Source organism: Eublepharis macularius, chromosome 2 (assembly GCF_028583425.1).
Source record: "Eublepharis macularius isolate TG4126 chromosome 2, MPM_Emac_v1.0, whole genome shotgun sequence".
Classification (NCBI taxonomy): Eukaryota; Metazoa; Chordata; class Lepidosauria; order Squamata; family Eublepharidae; genus Eublepharis; species Eublepharis macularius.
Window position 1 is genome coordinate 132,834,468 of NC_072791.1, and position 17,516 is coordinate 132,851,983.

At 42.6% G+C, this 17,516-nt stretch overlaps 1 protein-coding gene across 1 annotated transcript in view; it reads right to left on the reverse strand.

The window, feature by feature from the left end:
- The window catches only part of CD81 (CD81 molecule), a 118,560-nt gene that overhangs the window by 64,143 nt on the left and 36,901 nt on the right, over positions 1-17,516 (reverse strand). The window contains exon 2 of the mRNA XM_054970846.1: positions 13,151-13,265. Coding sequence (XP_054826821.1) covers positions 13,151-13,265 — 115 coding nt within the window. The remainder of the gene's footprint in view (positions 1-13,150; positions 13,266-17,516) is intronic.

Consider the following 17,516-nt stretch of genomic DNA (forward strand, 5'->3'; position numbering starts at 1 on the left):
GCATTCAAATCCATTAGTATTCCTCTAATCACAGCTTTATATGTGTCCCATACCTTGTAAGTTGGTACATCCTTGTTCAAATTGTACTGTATAAAGAATTTGGTTTCTCTTCGTAACAATGCAATATTTTCTTCCGTCTGCAGCAAATCTTCATTTATCCTCCATCCTCTTCTTTTAGTATTTTTCCCAAATCTCCACATAATTGGGTTATGGTCTGAGCCTACCTTCGGCATTATCTCCACATCTCTAGTCCATACCACCAATTCTTTGGAGGCCCAGATCACATCCATTTTCTGATAGCGTAAAGTGTCTTGCAGAGTGTATATTGTCTATTTTTAGGATTTTGTCTCCTCCATACATCTTCCAGACTTTCTTGTTCCTTAATCGCAAAAAACGATTTTGGCAAAAGTCCTCTTTTTTTCTGTGCACTTTTAGATTTCTTGTCCTCTTCCAAGTTTGTAACTCCATTGAAGTCACCTGTCAAAATTATTTGATCATAGATCAGTTCATCTAATTGTTTCTGTAAATCCTTGAAAAAGTTTTCTTTTGCCCCATTAGGCGCATAAATTCCAATCACCAAAATCTTCTTAGAATTCCAGATCATTTCCACTGCTATATATCTGGCTTCTGTATCGCTTAAAACTAATTTTGGCTGCAGCTCCTCCTTTATATACAATACAACTCCTCTCTTTTTCTTTTTGGAAGCTGCTGCAAATTCATTTCCAAGTTTTGCAAGTTTCAAATATTTTACATCCTGCTTTTTAATATGTGTCTCTTGCAAACACACTATATTACATTTTTGTTTTAAAAGCCAGTGGAAAATAGTCTTACGTTTAAAAGGTGAGTTTAGTCCATTTACATTCCAAGATATAATTTTACACTCCATGATCAAATTTTAGCTCCTTTTGGTAAGTCTTTTTCATTGTTCTTAATAAACTTTTCCATCTCCTGTCCAGATCTGATGTTTCTCCTTACTCCACCAAATTTGAAAGCCAGTCCTTCAGGTATTTCCCATCTGCATCTAATTTTCAAGTCTTTTAACATCTGGACCAACTCTCTATACGTTTTCCTCTCCAACAACACCGATCTGGGCAACTCTTTCATGATTCTCACCACTTTCCCATCAACTTCTAATGGATCCTGGAATTGTTTACTCACAATTGACTCTCTTGTATTTCTAGTTGTAAATTGCACAATCATATCTCTTGGTAACTTCGAGCTGCAAATTTTGAATTAATTCTGTACGCCACGTCCAGAAGCGCTGCAATCTCCTCTTCTTCTTTTCCCAGGCATCCCGCCAAAATTTCAGTAATCTGCCCTTGGGCTGTTTTTTCCAAAACTTCCGGGATTCTGCGAAATCTAACTTGTCTTTCCATTTGCTTACATTCAGCTACGGCCATTCTTCCCTTCATGCCTCTCAACTCCATTCTCTGCACATCTGCCAAGGTGTCAGCCACATTTTCTACTGCGTTAACTCTCTGCTGTGTGACTTGCATATCTTTTTGAACTTGATCCATATTCTTAGCAAGTTCTGCCATCTCCGATTTAAGTGCCTCTTTAAAGTCTTTCAAATTTTTTGCCATCTCTTGCATCGTATCTTTAAGCTCTTTGTTTCCTTCCGAAACTTTTTTGTCTAAATTTTCCAGCGCCGTTTGCCATTCCTTCTTCGACATCGTGGGGCTAGCTCTACTTCGCTCCCACGAGTCTGCTCTTTTCCTTAACTCCGTGGCACTACTTTATTATTTACTTTTGTTTTTAAAAGTCAAAATTTAGGTTATTTTTCTGAAAACTAATATTTACGAAATCCAAAATGTCGGGCGTCTTTTCTCTATGGTTTTTGTTTGAGGCAGCCACCCTTACCCTTATCAAAGATGGCCTACTTCCATTTTCCTTGAAGCCGCAGCTTTGCCCTGCTTCAAAATGGCGATATTCCACTTCCGTTGTTTACAAGCCACTCCTCGTTAGACTCTTTATGGTTCTGACACACTTCCTGTTTCTCTCCGTTTCACCCGTAATGGACGCGTAGTGCTACCCACATATAATTTAGGGCACAGGCGTATAATCAAATAGACCACCCCCATTACGGGTACGGATCCTGGAACACATATCAAGAATTAAAAATGGAGTATTAGAAGCGCCACTCACACAACATTTTTTGGACAAGAAGCATAACACAGAAGACATTAGAGTGGCAGGTCTCTATACTACCATTAGAGGATCTGACTTGCAATTACATCTCCTCCAGAAAGAGGCAAGATGGATTCATTCTTTAAATACCATGCACCCACGGGGCTTGAACAATGAACTGTCTTTGAAATGTTTTTTGGTATAGTCGGATACTTGCCATTTGGGGATAATATGCTGTAAGTTTTCTCAGAATCAGGATGGTTCTAATGTACAAAAGCTAGAATGCCCAAACTCATAGTACGTAGGATTATCTCCACGTCCATGGGTGTTCTCTCGGCGCGTATATGATGCAACTGTGTACGGGTAAGCTGGATGTTCATGTATTATGTTTGCTATTATCATTGTAAAGAAATACACGTAAAGCCAGGAGTGGCTTATATTGTATGGCATTTATTTTTTGAAATATAGAAATAGCTGGATGCCCCTGAGGAAGTCCTTATGGACGAAGAACTATAGGAAAATCTGCCGGTCTTAGTTCCGGGCACCGCTGGGCTTTCCAACTTTCATCTTTGGACCAGCCACGTACTTTTCCATCTTGGCATTTGAAAAATTTGAAAAAAGAAAAAAAGAAAAAAGCTAAAGAAGACACGTTATTTTGAGTCTTTAAAGACTTTTCCTGCTGCATTGCTGTCACACCCTCAGGTCCTCTTGCAGAGGACTCTTGTTTCTATGTATTATGAATAAGATTGCTGAAAAATGTTGAAAAATGATGATATGTAATATGATGTAATTATGTATTATTGTTAAAATCACTTGAAAAGGTTTATAAACTGTTGCACTATAGTATTGTAGAATTTTCCTTCCCGATGGTCTTTTGACCACCTTTATTTAGTGACTGTAATCGGGAACAGCCTTATCTCTCCGTTTCACAGCAGTTCTCGTGATATTTAAACTTTCTCACAGTCCGCTATCTCTTCCTAGCCGCAGGTATGTAAACAATAATCATTTTTCCGCGCTAACTTTTCTTTACAATGTCACTTTTTAGTAATTTATTTACCGGAGTTTTCTCAGTTATGTATCAAATCTTTTGCAGTTTTCTAATTCTCTTTGTCACTTTATTTCTTATTGTAATCTGTCCCGTATTGAGAGATAGCAATCTTTACCTTCTTAAATGTTTCTCTTGGGTTGTAATCGCTGCTTCGATTATCCAATCGATTCAGGTTCCCTTCTTAGTTTGCTGAAGCTTGGGCATGTAGGTCTTATGCTAAAAAAATTGACTCCAGAGCCGCTGCAGAGATCTTGGCAACCTTTCTTCGGGTGGGACCTCAAGGGTGGATGGGGGCTCGTTGGGTAGAACCCCCCTCACACCCGAGATCAACGCGCCCTCAAGGTCTTGAGCGTACTTGCCTGTTCTCCGCCTGAGAACAGGGGGCTACAGGCAGTTTGCACCCCTCCAGCCCTTACAAACAGCGACACAGACAGCTCAGCTCCCCGAGCTGCGTTAGACCTTCATGAATCCCAAACCGGAAGTCTTTCTAACAAAGAAATTCATGATTACCATTAAGGCAGTGAAAGGAACCTACCCACAGGCAAAGTAGACATTTCTACATACTTGGAGGATTCCTTAAATTTGTAGAAAATCCTTAATTTCAAAAGGATTGTCTTTTGTCTTCCAGACAACCTTACTGCTCTGGTTTCAGCTCCCTTCATTTTTAAATCATTTCCTTACAGCTTTGTTGCATATCCCTTGCCGTCTTGCTTTTCTCCATTTTTTCCTCCACTTCTCCTGAAACCTGTTTTCCCTGATCTGTTCTTCTGAAATGCCTTGATTTCATTTTTTCACGTCTCTGTAATGCCTGTCCCATTTCTCATTGCTACACCCACCTTGCCATTTTGTTTTGGTTCATAGTGGGCTGTATGTTGCTATCCAAACAGCAATATACCATGTATGTGCTAAATGAAACAGCAATGGCCCATCATAATGCTGAAAACAAGCAGTCAGTCCTCTCTTCACTGCTGCCTAGAAAATTCCTTCTAGGAGCACACCCAAGCATCATGCCTGGGTGCCATTTTTAAGCTCTATGTGCACTGCGTGCTGGGTTCCTTTTCAACGTATAATCTAAAGAGAAAGGCAAACATGGGCGTATGTGGGGTGACTTGGAGAGATGGGGAAACCATTGACTTGCTATCAATCTGGGGTGAGGAGAAAGTTCAAGGTGCTTCTCATTACCTGTGCCCCCTGTCCTGCCTCCAGAAGGATGCCCAGCATGCCCTCTACAAAAACCAATGAAAGGGATACCCACCAGCAAAGGCCCAGCACAGTAACTGGTCTATTTAAAAGCTTATGATTAATGATTCACAAAACATAATGCAGTTATGAAAGCACTTCTCGGCATTAATGATTATTTAGTGGTGGTGGCTAGGTGAGTCTCTCTCTCTTCACACTCACACATTCCCATAGCAATTTGCTGCTCTCAAAAATCCTGCTCCTGGGGAGATGGCTCCCTAGGAACACCATGGGAGATCCTGCAGGAGGCATCAATGAAAACTCCAAGCACCCTGTAATAGGTGAATCCCTGAATTTATGTTCTGAAAAAAACCCTCCCCTCACCAAAGTGTGAACCTGGCTGTGGTCAGAATTTTGAAGTTTGGATCAGTCTGGACCCAAACCCATAGCATAGAACCAGTCCTGCCCTGAGGAGCAACTTCCTAAGGCTCTCACTTTCTCTCTTTGAATTGCCTGTTTCTTGAGAGAGCCGGCAGAAGTCTGCAGCATTTCTCCCCTGACAAAACCCAGGAGGGGCCATAAAGAGCACTACATTGAGTAAAGGTATTTGGCTTTAACAACAAAAGCCAGTGAGGGTCCCAGGCAAAGACAAATGGCCAAAGACCCCTCTGGCCTCTACAAGCACACTAAAGCTGGACATTTCATTAGGCTCCAGAATAAATGCTTATAGGCAGTGATAGTGCACATTCCTTTTACATTCCAATGTATTTACAGCTATAGCGTATATCAAGTAAACTGTGTATCATGTGAGAAGAGAGTGTTCTAAAAACAGTTCTATGTTAGAACAAGTGAAGGTCCCATCCGGGACCATCCAACAGCCTTGTCTTAAGAAGTACCTGAGAGCAAACGTACAGCAGAGAACCATGTGACCATGTATGTCAGAGAGCCAGAGATTTCTCTATAAGAGTAGCAGCCGCAGGAATGCTCTCCACTGCTCCTTGGGGAGACAAAGGAAACCCTGTGTCTGCCAACAAGTGGTCATATGGCTGCCTCTTGATGGGATACTGATACCTGCATGGTACTGTGCCCACCATTGGCACTCAATGTGCTCCCTCTTGGGAACCCAGAGAGACCTGCCTTTGGTCCAGGGGTTTCCAACAGGGAGTAGGAAGAGCTCTGTTGGGAATTGGGATTTATTTTATAGTGGGTTTCTATCATTGCTTGCTTTTAGGTATAAGGATTTATATTATAGAACTGTTTTTTATTACATGCTTATAGGTTGTCATAAGGATTTTATTATTAGAACTGCAAACTTATAAGGTTTGCTTAAGGTTAAGTATTCTCTTTACGTCTCTATAAGAATTATAGGTTATAATACTACTAATTGCATGCTTGTATGACTGTGTCATTATCGGTCTTACTAACCATTGGAATTGTATCTTCTAAATTCTAAAATAAACCTTTGATATTGGTTCAGATCTTCTCTGTACAGAGGTGTTTGTCTACATCACTAGCACAGACCAGCAATAGGGAAAGTGAATTTAGGTTAAGGGTTGCACTCACACACAGGCCTTGGTAAGTGGCTCTCCAGAATAAAGAACCGAGGGGCTGCCCACAGGGACCCACAGAGGGAGAAAGGAGGAGGCCCCCCCCCATAAATTTTCACAACACTGGCAAAGGAATTTAAAAAGTCTCAGAGGCTGCAGCTGAGATAAAGGAAGATGCCAGCTAGAAAGGAGCTTGTGTCAAAACAGGAGATGTGGCTAAGCTGTGGTTAAGAAAGAGACAGTGCCCACTGAACAACCCTCTGGCGAGTTATCTGGAAGCAAGACAGAAGAGAAGCTGTGGTTAAACTGGCCAAAGTGTTTAGAAGAGTCACCAGCATGAATGTCTAGAAAACTGGGGAACAGCTTAGGCAAAGTGATTTCAGAATAGAAACTGCTGTTGAAAGCAACATGCAATGAGTAGAGGAAGTCTAGAGTCTGGAAAAAAACGATTAGGAGTTCTAAATTTTGCTTAAGCCTTTTTTCACATGTGACGTACATGTGCATGTGAACATAGGCTTGCCTCAGACAAGGAACAGTTTGCAAGGGGAAGTTGTAACTCAGGGGTCCCCAAGCTTTCTGTGCCTGCAAGCACATTTGGAATTCTGACACAATGTGGTGGGCGCAGCAACAATATGACTGCCACAAAATGGCTGCTGCAGCTTACTTTCAGACACACAGTGAAGATCCTTGTACTGTAGAAGCAGTTTCTGCCAAAGCAGATATTTTTAAAAATCTGCACAGCCAATCAATACTTCAATGGCCAATCAGAAGCCATGCTTTGCAAAAGCCTCACTTGGCCCCACCCACTTTCTCAAAACTCTTGGCAGGCACCAGAAACAGTGTCAGTGGGCACAGTTGGGCACTAGGGATCCCTGGTGTAATTGAATTTCTGACCCCCTCATTGAAAGCAGTAGAAACATTTCTCTTTAAAAACAGACAATCTAGCCAATGGGAGCTCAGAGCAATCCAGGGAGAAATAAGACAAAGGAATCATCCCAAGAAAACAGGGTCATTTCTATGTTCTCAACCCACAGCAGGAATAAATTTAAGTACAACGATGAGTACTAGCTTTCTCCTTCCCATCCCTGCCAAGCCTAGATGTACTCTTAGCCTCTGAAGTGACTTGCTGGCAATCTTATAACTTCAGTTGATACCTTTATTCCCATGGGTGAGGTATTACTGCATGTTCTGTATGCTTTAACTACCTGATTTTTTGCTGTTGCTAGTATAGTATACTATTGTGCTTAATAAACAGTAAATCTAACTTGATGATGGTATACTTCTCCTTAGAGTTCTGAAGGGGCACCTACTCAATAGAGTTGAGCTAAGTGCAACAAACCAAAAGTGCTACTTGTGTGAGTGAAACAAAGCGTAGTATCCACTGTCTTCACTTGGTAAAGCAGAAATAACCAAGTGGCAAGCTGATGACCATTTATTGACATAATATTGCAATTGTATGTGGATATTAACATAGTAATATACCTCTCTATATAACTGAGATAGTCATATATACCATTGCAGCGTTGGATAAGAGTTTAAGCTGAGTTAGCTTTTTAGGTAGGATTCTGTACGAAACTTGTTTAAGGAAGTAAACAAGCACCCTGTAAACGGCCAGTCCAAAATCTAGCTTTTCTGGTACTGATTCTGACACAAGGTTCTCTGAAAGTTTTAAAGAGTGGCCTCGTATTGGAGTAGAATCCTGTCAGCTGTGGTAAAGATGTTGCAAATGAATCTTAAATACTGAAGAGCCCTGACTGGAAGGAAAGCATTAGTTTCTCCCCTCAGCGCATGTGCAAGCATAACCTCTAGGGAGTGGGGTTGCAAGCCAAATGTATCTTTGTACTTACTATTCATTCCACACGAAATCTTTAACAGTTTCTACAATTTACTTTCTGTAAATAAATTTTGGTTGTTCTGTTCCAACAGTGTGCTGTCTGTCCAATCAAAACAGCTGCAAGAAAGGGGGTTTCTAATCACCTCACTATCAAGTACCACATTATAAGGGTCACAAATAAAAGCCCTTTAGGGAACACCAAGCTACACTTTACCATCCACTTAATAAAAGCTTGTGCCTCCCCCCCCTTTTTTTATATTGTGCTGGCTGGGGTTTAAATGGAAGGAAAGTAGAGGTCAAGGTGTGGGGTAACAGGGCAGCATTCAGACTAGAGAGCCTTTTACTTCTGAAGTCTCCCCCTCGCTCTCCCTCCTTTTCCTTCCCCCATCACATCAAGGCTATGCCACAAATAATATCAGTGGCAGCCCAAGCTGTTCAGTCACAATATACAACAGAAGTGGTGACCACCAGGAGCTAATCATGACTGCCTTCTGAAAACCTTCACAGAGAGGTTCTGAGCATTATTATATACCCAGCTCTATGTGGGAAATTTTAAAGACTTGAAAGGTTCAGTTTTTTGCAAATCAACACCTACAACACTCCCATTCAATGGGAAACAGTAAGAAGGCAAGAACTATTAAGGCCCTGGAAAAGGGCACCGAGACACTCCGCCACCAGCAACTCATGAGTTGTGTATGCAAAAAAGGGACGTAGCTGCTAACAAAGTGCGAGAAGCCTCACTTATAAGCCTCAGAGGGAAACAGGGGCTCTGAAGGAAATGCAGTTTGATGTGCTATAGTTTTGGACTGTTGCTGATGTAGATAAACATGACCAAATAAGGCTCTCTGCTTTCAAGAAGGTCAGCAAGCTGGATGATTTGCTTGTAAAATTAAAGTGAGAGAAAGAGGATCATATTAAGCCTCAATACATTTATTACAAACATGCACGCACATATACACATGTGCACACACACAGAGTGCTGGAGAGTATGATGATGATCATCATAATTTATTTTCAATGGAAGACAGCTACTTTACACTGTTCTTAGGAAAGATATGGTCCTAAAACTATAGGGTGGTCTCATGTAGAGGGGAGGTTTGGCGCACTGGGAATGGGCACACAAAATGATAAGGAAAAGACAGGATTCTGAGGCAGGTAGTATCCTCTCTACTAGCCAAACCAGGTGGATTAAATGCAGCAGACCCCACTGATCTGTACTGGATTTGTGGGGGCAACTGTACTATTCTAACCTATCATTTCTTTGGGAGTATATAGCCTTTATTATTCTTCTAATGCCAATGTGCTGCTGTGCTACAAGTAACATCCTTGCAGAGTGACCTATAGAACAGATTTACTGGTGCTAGGCTGAGGGTCCTCAAATGGTAATGTAATTTTTTTCCTGCCTAGTTCAAGTTCGAGAAAACTGCAATAGAGAACCCACCCTTCTCACAACCCACCCCTTCTCTACTCTGTTGTCAAATACAAAACCACTAAATGTTATCTGTTAATTTCTGGGTGCAAGCTCTGAAACGCCTTGAAACGGGTCATTTGAAAGCCCATGGCACCATAAAAATGAATAACTCCAATATCTAACCAAGAATGCAGAAATGGAGCTAAGCCAATGGCAGTCAGAGGAGCGGATACCCTGCCTATAAACCCGGGCTCGACATCAGTGCAGATCAACCTGTAATATTAACAGGCTGAGAAAGGCAGAGAATTCAGACTGTAAGAATTAGGAGATCAAAGGGAAAAAAGGAGAGAGCAAGACTTTCAGATACAAAGTTTGATGGCAGTGTTGTTATTTTTATTTAGTAAGACTTTTTAATTTATTTCAAATAATCAGCAATGGACCAATTATCTTGAACAAAAAAATCACATTAATATCTTACATACTAACAGCCAAGCGGCCCTGATTTGAGGATACTTAAAATCAGGAGATTGGAGCCATGAACAGACAAGAAAGATCTTCCTACACACCTGAAAAATGCCCCAGGTTTGCAGAAAAATCTGAAATCTAAGAAAAAAATTGGGAGATTAAAAAAATCCAAAATCATAAAAGGAGTGCCTGAAACTTTAACCAGATGGCCCTTAGTGATTGTTGCTAGGCAGCCATAAGAATTCAGACAGTATTCCAAGCTTGGGTTTTTTTTCAGGAAAAGGCAGGGGGAAGAAGCAGGGCAGGGCCCTTCCCCAGGGCAGTTTGGGCCTTTGAGGGAGGACTCATTGAGGCCAGGCCCAGAAACAACCACTGAGAAACATGATACCACATGACTTGCATGACTCACTCAGGCCTGGCTGCTTGCTACTGTTCAACCGCAGCAAATACACCCCCCCCCCCAAAATGTCAGGAGGATAAATGGAGGAGAGGAGAATGATGTAAGCTGCTTAAAGTCCTTGTTTTGGGAAAAGGCTGTAGCCAAATTAAGTAAATTAAGAAGTATAGGTGAAGATAGGGGGCAGATAACAGGTAAGTAGTTTAGTGGGTCAGAAGGAGAGAAGGATGTAGGGAAAAGTAAGCACATGGAGTCTGCGAGGAGGAGGGAAAAGAAAATAGTGTGGGGAAGGGGATTCCGGTGAAGTGAAGCATCCTCCAGCAAGTCCTTGCAGGTTCCCCATGATACAACTGGTCCCAGCTCAGCTGGCACCATGCAACTGGGCCATAGAGAAGAAGCCGGGGGGGGGGGGGAGACCTGAAGATAGGGAGACAGACAAAGGTGGGTGGGTAGGGTTGCCAGCCTCCAGGTAGTGGCTGGAGATCTCCTGGAATTACAACTGGTCTCCAGGCCACAGAGATCAGTTCACCTGGAGAAAATGGCTACTTTGGCAGCTGGACTCTATGGAATTATGCCAGGCCAAGGTCCTTTCCCTCCCCAAACCCCACTTTCTCCAGGTTTCACTCCCCAGATCTCCAGGAATTTCCCAACTTGGAGCTGGCAACCCTAGTGGGAAGGAGAGAAGGAAACAGGAAAAGGGGAGAGGGTATAGGATGGGCAGGAGAGAAAACATGCTGGGGGAGGGGGTGGGAAATAAGATGCCACCTGCAAGTCTTTGTGGGGCCCCACTTGTCTTACATACTAATAGCCAAGTGGCCATGATCTGAGGATGTTTTAAATCCAGGGTCTGGAGTCATGAACAGACAAGACAGATCTTCCAACACACCTGAAAAATAACCCAGCTTTACCGAAAAACCTGAAAGTTAAAAAAAAAAGGGGGTTAACCCCCCCCCCAAATGATTAAAGGGGCTCCTGTAGCTTTAATCAGATGACCACAGTGGCTGTTTCTAGGCAACCAAGTAACAATTAGGTCCATATTCCAGGCTTAGTTTCTGTCAGTAAAAGGCAGGGGAATGGGGCAGGGTCCTTTCCAGGGCTATTTGGGCCTTTGAAGGAGGACTTATTTATTTATTTATATTCTGCTCTCTTTGCAAGCGGTCTCAGAAACAAACCAGAAACAAACACTGGATGACTTGATACCACATAACTTGCAGGACTCATCCAGGCCAGGCTGCTTGCTGCTGCTCAACAGCAGCCCTCCGTCCCCGCCCCCCCCAAGCCAGTGTAGTATAGTGGTTAGTTTCAGAGTAGGATCTGGGAGACCCAGGTTTGAATCACCAGTCTGCTTTGGAAGCTCACTGGGTGACTTTGATCCAGTCACACACACTCAGCCTAACCTACCTCTCAGGGTTGTGGGAACAGAGAGGCAAGAAGCATGATGTAAGCTGCTTTGGGTCCCCACTTTGGAGAAAGGCAGTATATAAATGAAGTAAGTTAGTAAATATAGATGAAGGTGGGGGATAAATAAAAGGCAAGTTAATGGATATGAAGGAAAGTCATAGGGAAAGGTAAGCATATGGGGGCTGCCAGATGGAGGGAAAGAGGAAATTGTGTGAAGAAGGGGGTACAGGGGGAAGTGAAGTACCGTCTCCCCTCCCCCCCAAAAGCACCAGAACCAATCACTGGCTGAATCCAAAGATCTCTCAAAGAAGCCACCAGCACATAAAGATGATACATGCCAACATTTCAATTGCATCAGATCCACAAGGACACAGACTATCTGAACAGGCCACTTTTTGAAATGTGCTCAACAAAACAGTGGAGGGAAAGAATTTAACGTAGCCAGAATAAAAGCCCTTCAATATTTAGGAATGGTCAATCGATAAAAATAAAGTGGTAGAGTAGAACGAAGCACAAAAAACTGTAGCATACACTCTATAAGCCCTACCAAGGGTCAACTGATGATCGACGGCCTCCAGTGCTCTGTCACGAGATATCGATTGGTCCTCAGGCCACAAGGCTAACAGAAATGCAGGGAACAGGCCCCAAATATAGAGTTTAGATTCAAGACTGAGTCTCCATTGAAACGAAGCAATCAGAATATTTTTTAAAAAGAAACAAGAAGCTTCACTAGAAAACAAAACCTTCAGGTCAAGGTGGAAAGTCATTTTCCAGTCCTGGCATTCCACTGATCCGAGACTTAATTTCAGTTGGAAGAACACAGAGGTTATGCAATGGAGAACTCCATTAATTTTCCAAAGGAAAGCTTCAAAGGGTTGATCAATAGAGTTATCAACTCTGGTAATCCAAACAGCCGCCCCATATAAAACCTGTAAGATCTTTAGCCTTAAAGATTTGATTGCTGCAGGAATGAACTGGCCCCCAGAAGACGAAAAGAAACGACAAATAGGTGTCAAGAAACTGACTGCAGAGAGGAGGGTGATTTTAGTAAAACAGCTATTTCAAATTTTGTTTATAGCTCTTCAAACAGTATCAGCAACAGATACATTTTATTGTAATTTCCAAGTTCTGAGATTTGGAAATTTCACGCAATGAGTATTGCACAGCCCTAATACATGGAATGTGATTGAATCCTTGATCTGAAAAGAACCAGAAGATCCTCTACAGTCATTAGCAAAATATCTTTTATTTCCAAAACATTATTTGCCAATCAGCTCAAGTTATCCAGACTATAGACTGTGCCCAAAACATAGGGAGAGAGCCAGTAAGATGCACCATTTACTTAAGTCCAGGGCTTTTTTTCAGGGGGAACGCGGGGGAACGGAGTTCCGGCACCTCTTGAAAATACTCGGCAATAGTGCTTGAAAATAATATGATTTCAAAGAATCCTGTGTTTCTCTTCCTCATTTCCCTCTTTTCCGCCACCTCTTTTCCCAGAAAAAAAATCCTGCTTAAGTCTATCAGAAAGTGTACTAATAATGTATTCTGATAGCGATGTCATCAAATGCATATTCTATACATGCATCTTCCTTTGTGTTACTTTTACTAAGGACAGTTAATTCCCCTCAACGTCTGTTGAGAATCAGCTGTAGAGGTGTCCCACTTACAGAAGTTGTGCCCAAACCAGTCCTTAATTCCACCCGCTTTCAAAATCCTTTCCCTCTGTTCTCTCTTTGCTTACCGACATAGAATGTATTGGGAGGTTCCTGGCCATCTAGTGATACTCCCAAGAGAGTTGTGGTCTGCGTGTCATGGCGAAGCCACAATGCCACACCTAGAATGATTCCTCCTGCCAGCTGAAAAGAAGCAAAAACAACAGATTAACACAACTCCCATCTCTTTACAAGTTCATCCAGCAACTTTACTAAGCCCTCTAGTCAGACACATTGGTAGCAGAGACTGCCATCAAGTCATAGCTGACCTATGGCGACTCCTGCTGAGGTTTTCAAATCAAGAGACTAACAGAGGTGGTTTGCTATTGCCTGCCTCTGCATAGTGACCCTAGTCTACCTTGGAGGTCTACCATCTAATTACTAACCAAGGCTGACCCTACTTAGCTTCCGAGATTGGAGTTGCCTGGGCTATCTAGGTCAGGGCAGTCATACACATTAGGCATCCAAAAATGCCCAGCCAGTATCCTTTAGAAGGGCAAACTGATGAGAGAAAACTTACCTAAGCAGGATGCTGAGCAGGTGAAATGAACCAAAGCCCGTTTCCTCAGCTGGAACCCACATTAGCAAATATTTGCAAAGTATTTTATATATTTATTTCACTTATACCCCACCTCTGTCCCCAATGAGGACCCAAGGCAGCTTACATCATCCTTCCATTTTATCTTCATGATTACCCTATGATGTAGGTTAGGCTGAGAGAGAATGACTGGCCTAAGGTCACCCAGCAAGTTTCCATAATCCGAACGTGGGCCTTCCAGATCCTAGTCTAACACTCTAACTACTATACCACACTGGCTTCCTAAAAGTAGGCAACACAACATTTCCAACGTATTCCCTACTGTGAGGGCAGTATTTGAAGTATCTAATTACACACATATTACATGCTCAGTTTTATTTATTTCAGAGTCAGTTTCTAACATGTCTGAGATGTTTTCCACATGGAGATGGGTTTGCATGCTTTCCCTGCTGCTGCTGTCACCTTCCTGTTCAAAAGTAATAACTAGGTTCATACTTACAAAATATGCTTTGCCTGGCATGACTGGAGCTACAAAGTGGCAATACTTTCACTGAGGCTTTGATGCAATCCTAAATTGCCTTTTTTTCCTTTTTTTTTTAAAATATTTTTTATTTTTCAATATCTAACATACAACTACTACATACATACATACCCTACAAAACAGTAACTACAAAAGACTACAATAACACAAGGGATAGGAAAGAGGAGAGAAAAAAGAGAGAGGGAGGGAGGGGTGGAAAAAAGGGGAAGGTACCCTACAAACACTAAACACTAAACACTACATTTCTGTTTCCCCTTCATACTGCCATTATTCAAAAGTTAAAGCTTTATATTATATTGATGGAGTGGTTGACCTTACTAAATGCAAATTACAATTTAATTTCAAGTTAAATTTTTCTTCCCCTCCTGGGTCCCGGACGCAGTTCTCTCTGAGCAGCTGCAGCCGCAGTGCTCGTTTCCTCCCCCTCCCCCTCAGACTTCTCCTTTTCGTCTTGCTTGGTGCACTGGAATTCTGGGTTCCTGTCCTCAAAATCCCTTAGTTGATCTTCTGATAATATCTTAAAGGCTTGATCTTTATGGGTGAACCAGATTCCTTCCGGGAATAACCATTTGTACTTTATTCCACGTTCTCTCAGAAGAGCTGCGAACTTTTTATACTTAAAACGTCTTTTCCGGACTAGAAATGGGACGTCTTTCAATATCTTAATTTTGTTGCCCAAGAAGTCCAAATCCGCATTGTATGAATTGTATAGGATAGTGTCCCGGATCCTCTTAGATGAAAAATCGATGATGATCTCGCGCGGCAACTGACGCTTCATTGCATATTTTGAAGTAGCCCGACGGGCTTCCAAAATGGCGCTTTTTACTTCTTCTTTAGTTGCCCTCGCGGGTGTTGCCAATAGTTCCAAGACAAGACCCCGTAAATCCTCGTTTTCCTCCTCTTTCACATTCTGGAGGCGCAAAATTGTCTGTGTTCGTTCCACTTGTAGCCCGATCAACTGATTCTCCACCAGTTTAAGCTCTTTATTCGTAGCCTTCACGAGTGACGCACTTTCCCGAGCAGACTTCTCTGCCCCCCCCCGCTGCTTCCTTGATGGTTTTCACTTCGCTCTCAATTAAGCCCACCCTTTGATCTGTTTCATTCAGCTTGTCAACAAAGGGTTTTATAGCTTCACCAACCGCCCTCCGTACTATTTCCTCCAGCGATTCTCCCTTTAAGGCAGCCGAAACTGACTTGCCAAGGGCAGGACTTTGTTTTTTTGTTGCCATTTGGGGGGGGGGGCGCCAACCAAATTTTGAGACTCAGCAAAGGGGAAGAGTGAGTCTTCTTAGCTTCAGATCTCACCTCTCCTTCACGTACGCTTGTAATAACAGAAGGAATTCGCTTACTTGTAGGCTCTCGCCTAGTTCTGCTCTTTGCCGTTTCTCATGGCCCGGCAGCACTCGAGGCGCCACGCACGTCCGCCGGCCTCCGTAGGGACAAACGGGCAATTAACCCCCCGCATTGGTTCCGGGGGGCTCTTCCCGCAGCGTCCCGGACCCAGCCTCCCTCACTGGGAGTTTTGGGGGCTAATCTTCGCAGATCAGCCGCCCGGACAGGGTGCTCGGCCGCTTCCTCTCGAGCCAGCGAAGAGGAGCGTCCGACACGGCGGAGAAAACGAAACCGAATCCCTAAATTGCCTTTTTTCCTGTTGCTGCCCAAACTGCCCAACTGGGCAGCAGAACATCTAATCTGAGCTTCTCCTTGTGGCAACCATGCCTCCTTGCCCCCCTCCCATCTCCCTCCTAGAGTTCTTGTCATGAGATAGGCACCATAAACATCAATGTATATTATTCTGAAGTTATTTATATTTTCCTTCCACCGTTCCTCTTAGCAATAATGTTGGGAGAAAGGTGGGCCTAGAAAGACTTTAAATAAATAAAACTTTCTTGGGGAGAGACTACAAACAATATAGAAAAGAGTATAGATGGGGTAAGGTGTGGCGAACATTTCTGAAAAATACAGTATTGTATAAAAGTTCAGGGTGTGATACTGAACCAAGTTATGAACATGCTTAAGTAAAGTAACTCTCTTACTTGGGAAGCAACATCCACCAGCCATTATTGCAGGAATGGAACCGTAGCAAAATTTTAAAAATTCAAATGCAGTTTGAGCATCAGAGACTTTATAATGTTAATGAAGAAAGAAAACATGGAATAAAATTAAGATGGACATGATAATATGCACATTACACTTTCAGTGATAGAGTAGAACAGGGAAACATTAGGAAGAAATGGCTTCAGGCAAACCCTACTCAACTCCAAAATCTGGGCAATGTAACCTACTACTACTTTCTCATTAGTATTCATAGGAATTGAGCAGACAACAGCTTGTACAGAGAATTCCCTGGCAAACTTTGTGGTATGGAGGGTTTTATGAGAGAGGAATCTACAGGCCTATTTTGAACAGAACATTAAGGACCAAGACTCTCGGGGGGGGGGGAGGTAAGGATGCTCTGGGCTTCACTAGATATGGGAAAGGTCTTTGTCAAGTTGTCTAGCTGGAGATATCCTATCTGGCTATGCTGAGTATCTTCTTCCAAAGAAAGAAAGAAGTCACATTAAGCTGATTGAGTGGTATAGCATAGTAAGACTGGGTCCAACCCACACCACACCAACTCTACAATAAAAACAGGAGGAAATTATGTCAAAAATGCCCTTTGGAATCTGAAAGTTTGGACCATAAGACAGGTCTGAGAAAGACTGGTCAGATAATGTAACACTTTATCATATGACTGCAAGCTGCCCATGCCATTGTTACATCAAAGGTAAAGTTAGTGAATGGTAGAGACAACCAAGATGACCCTGGGGCATAGCACCCAAGGCAGTTCAGTTTCAGGTTCCCAAAGGGTCTGGGTATGATCCTACAGCAATTGGGGAGGAGGTGCAAGCTGGTAAGTCAGATTCCACCCATCCCTCTTTGTGGGGGCTCTGTCCTGTTTTGCAAAAATATAATGAAATTATCAGAAACGTTAACGCTGAGATAGGAATTAGAATCTTCTTGGAGCCTAAAGTAAGCATCTGGTATTGCCAGTCCACAAATTCTGGCTTCCACTTTAGTGTTAGACAAATAAGAAAACAGCCCAGAGCTGCTCATAAAACCTGAGAGGAAAGCTAAACACTGGCGCAGGCTACAATTTTGATTTTTCCTCTCAGAGTTTGCAAGAATGTTGACAAATTGAAAACCCGCTGCATTGGTTCTGCTCTCCAGTATGCTGTTTTTACAGTTGCCATTCCAGGGGTCCATCTAAGAGTTCTATGGTCTAGAATAAGATAGAGATTCAAGTGCCTGTTCAAGCAGCATTTACACACAACAC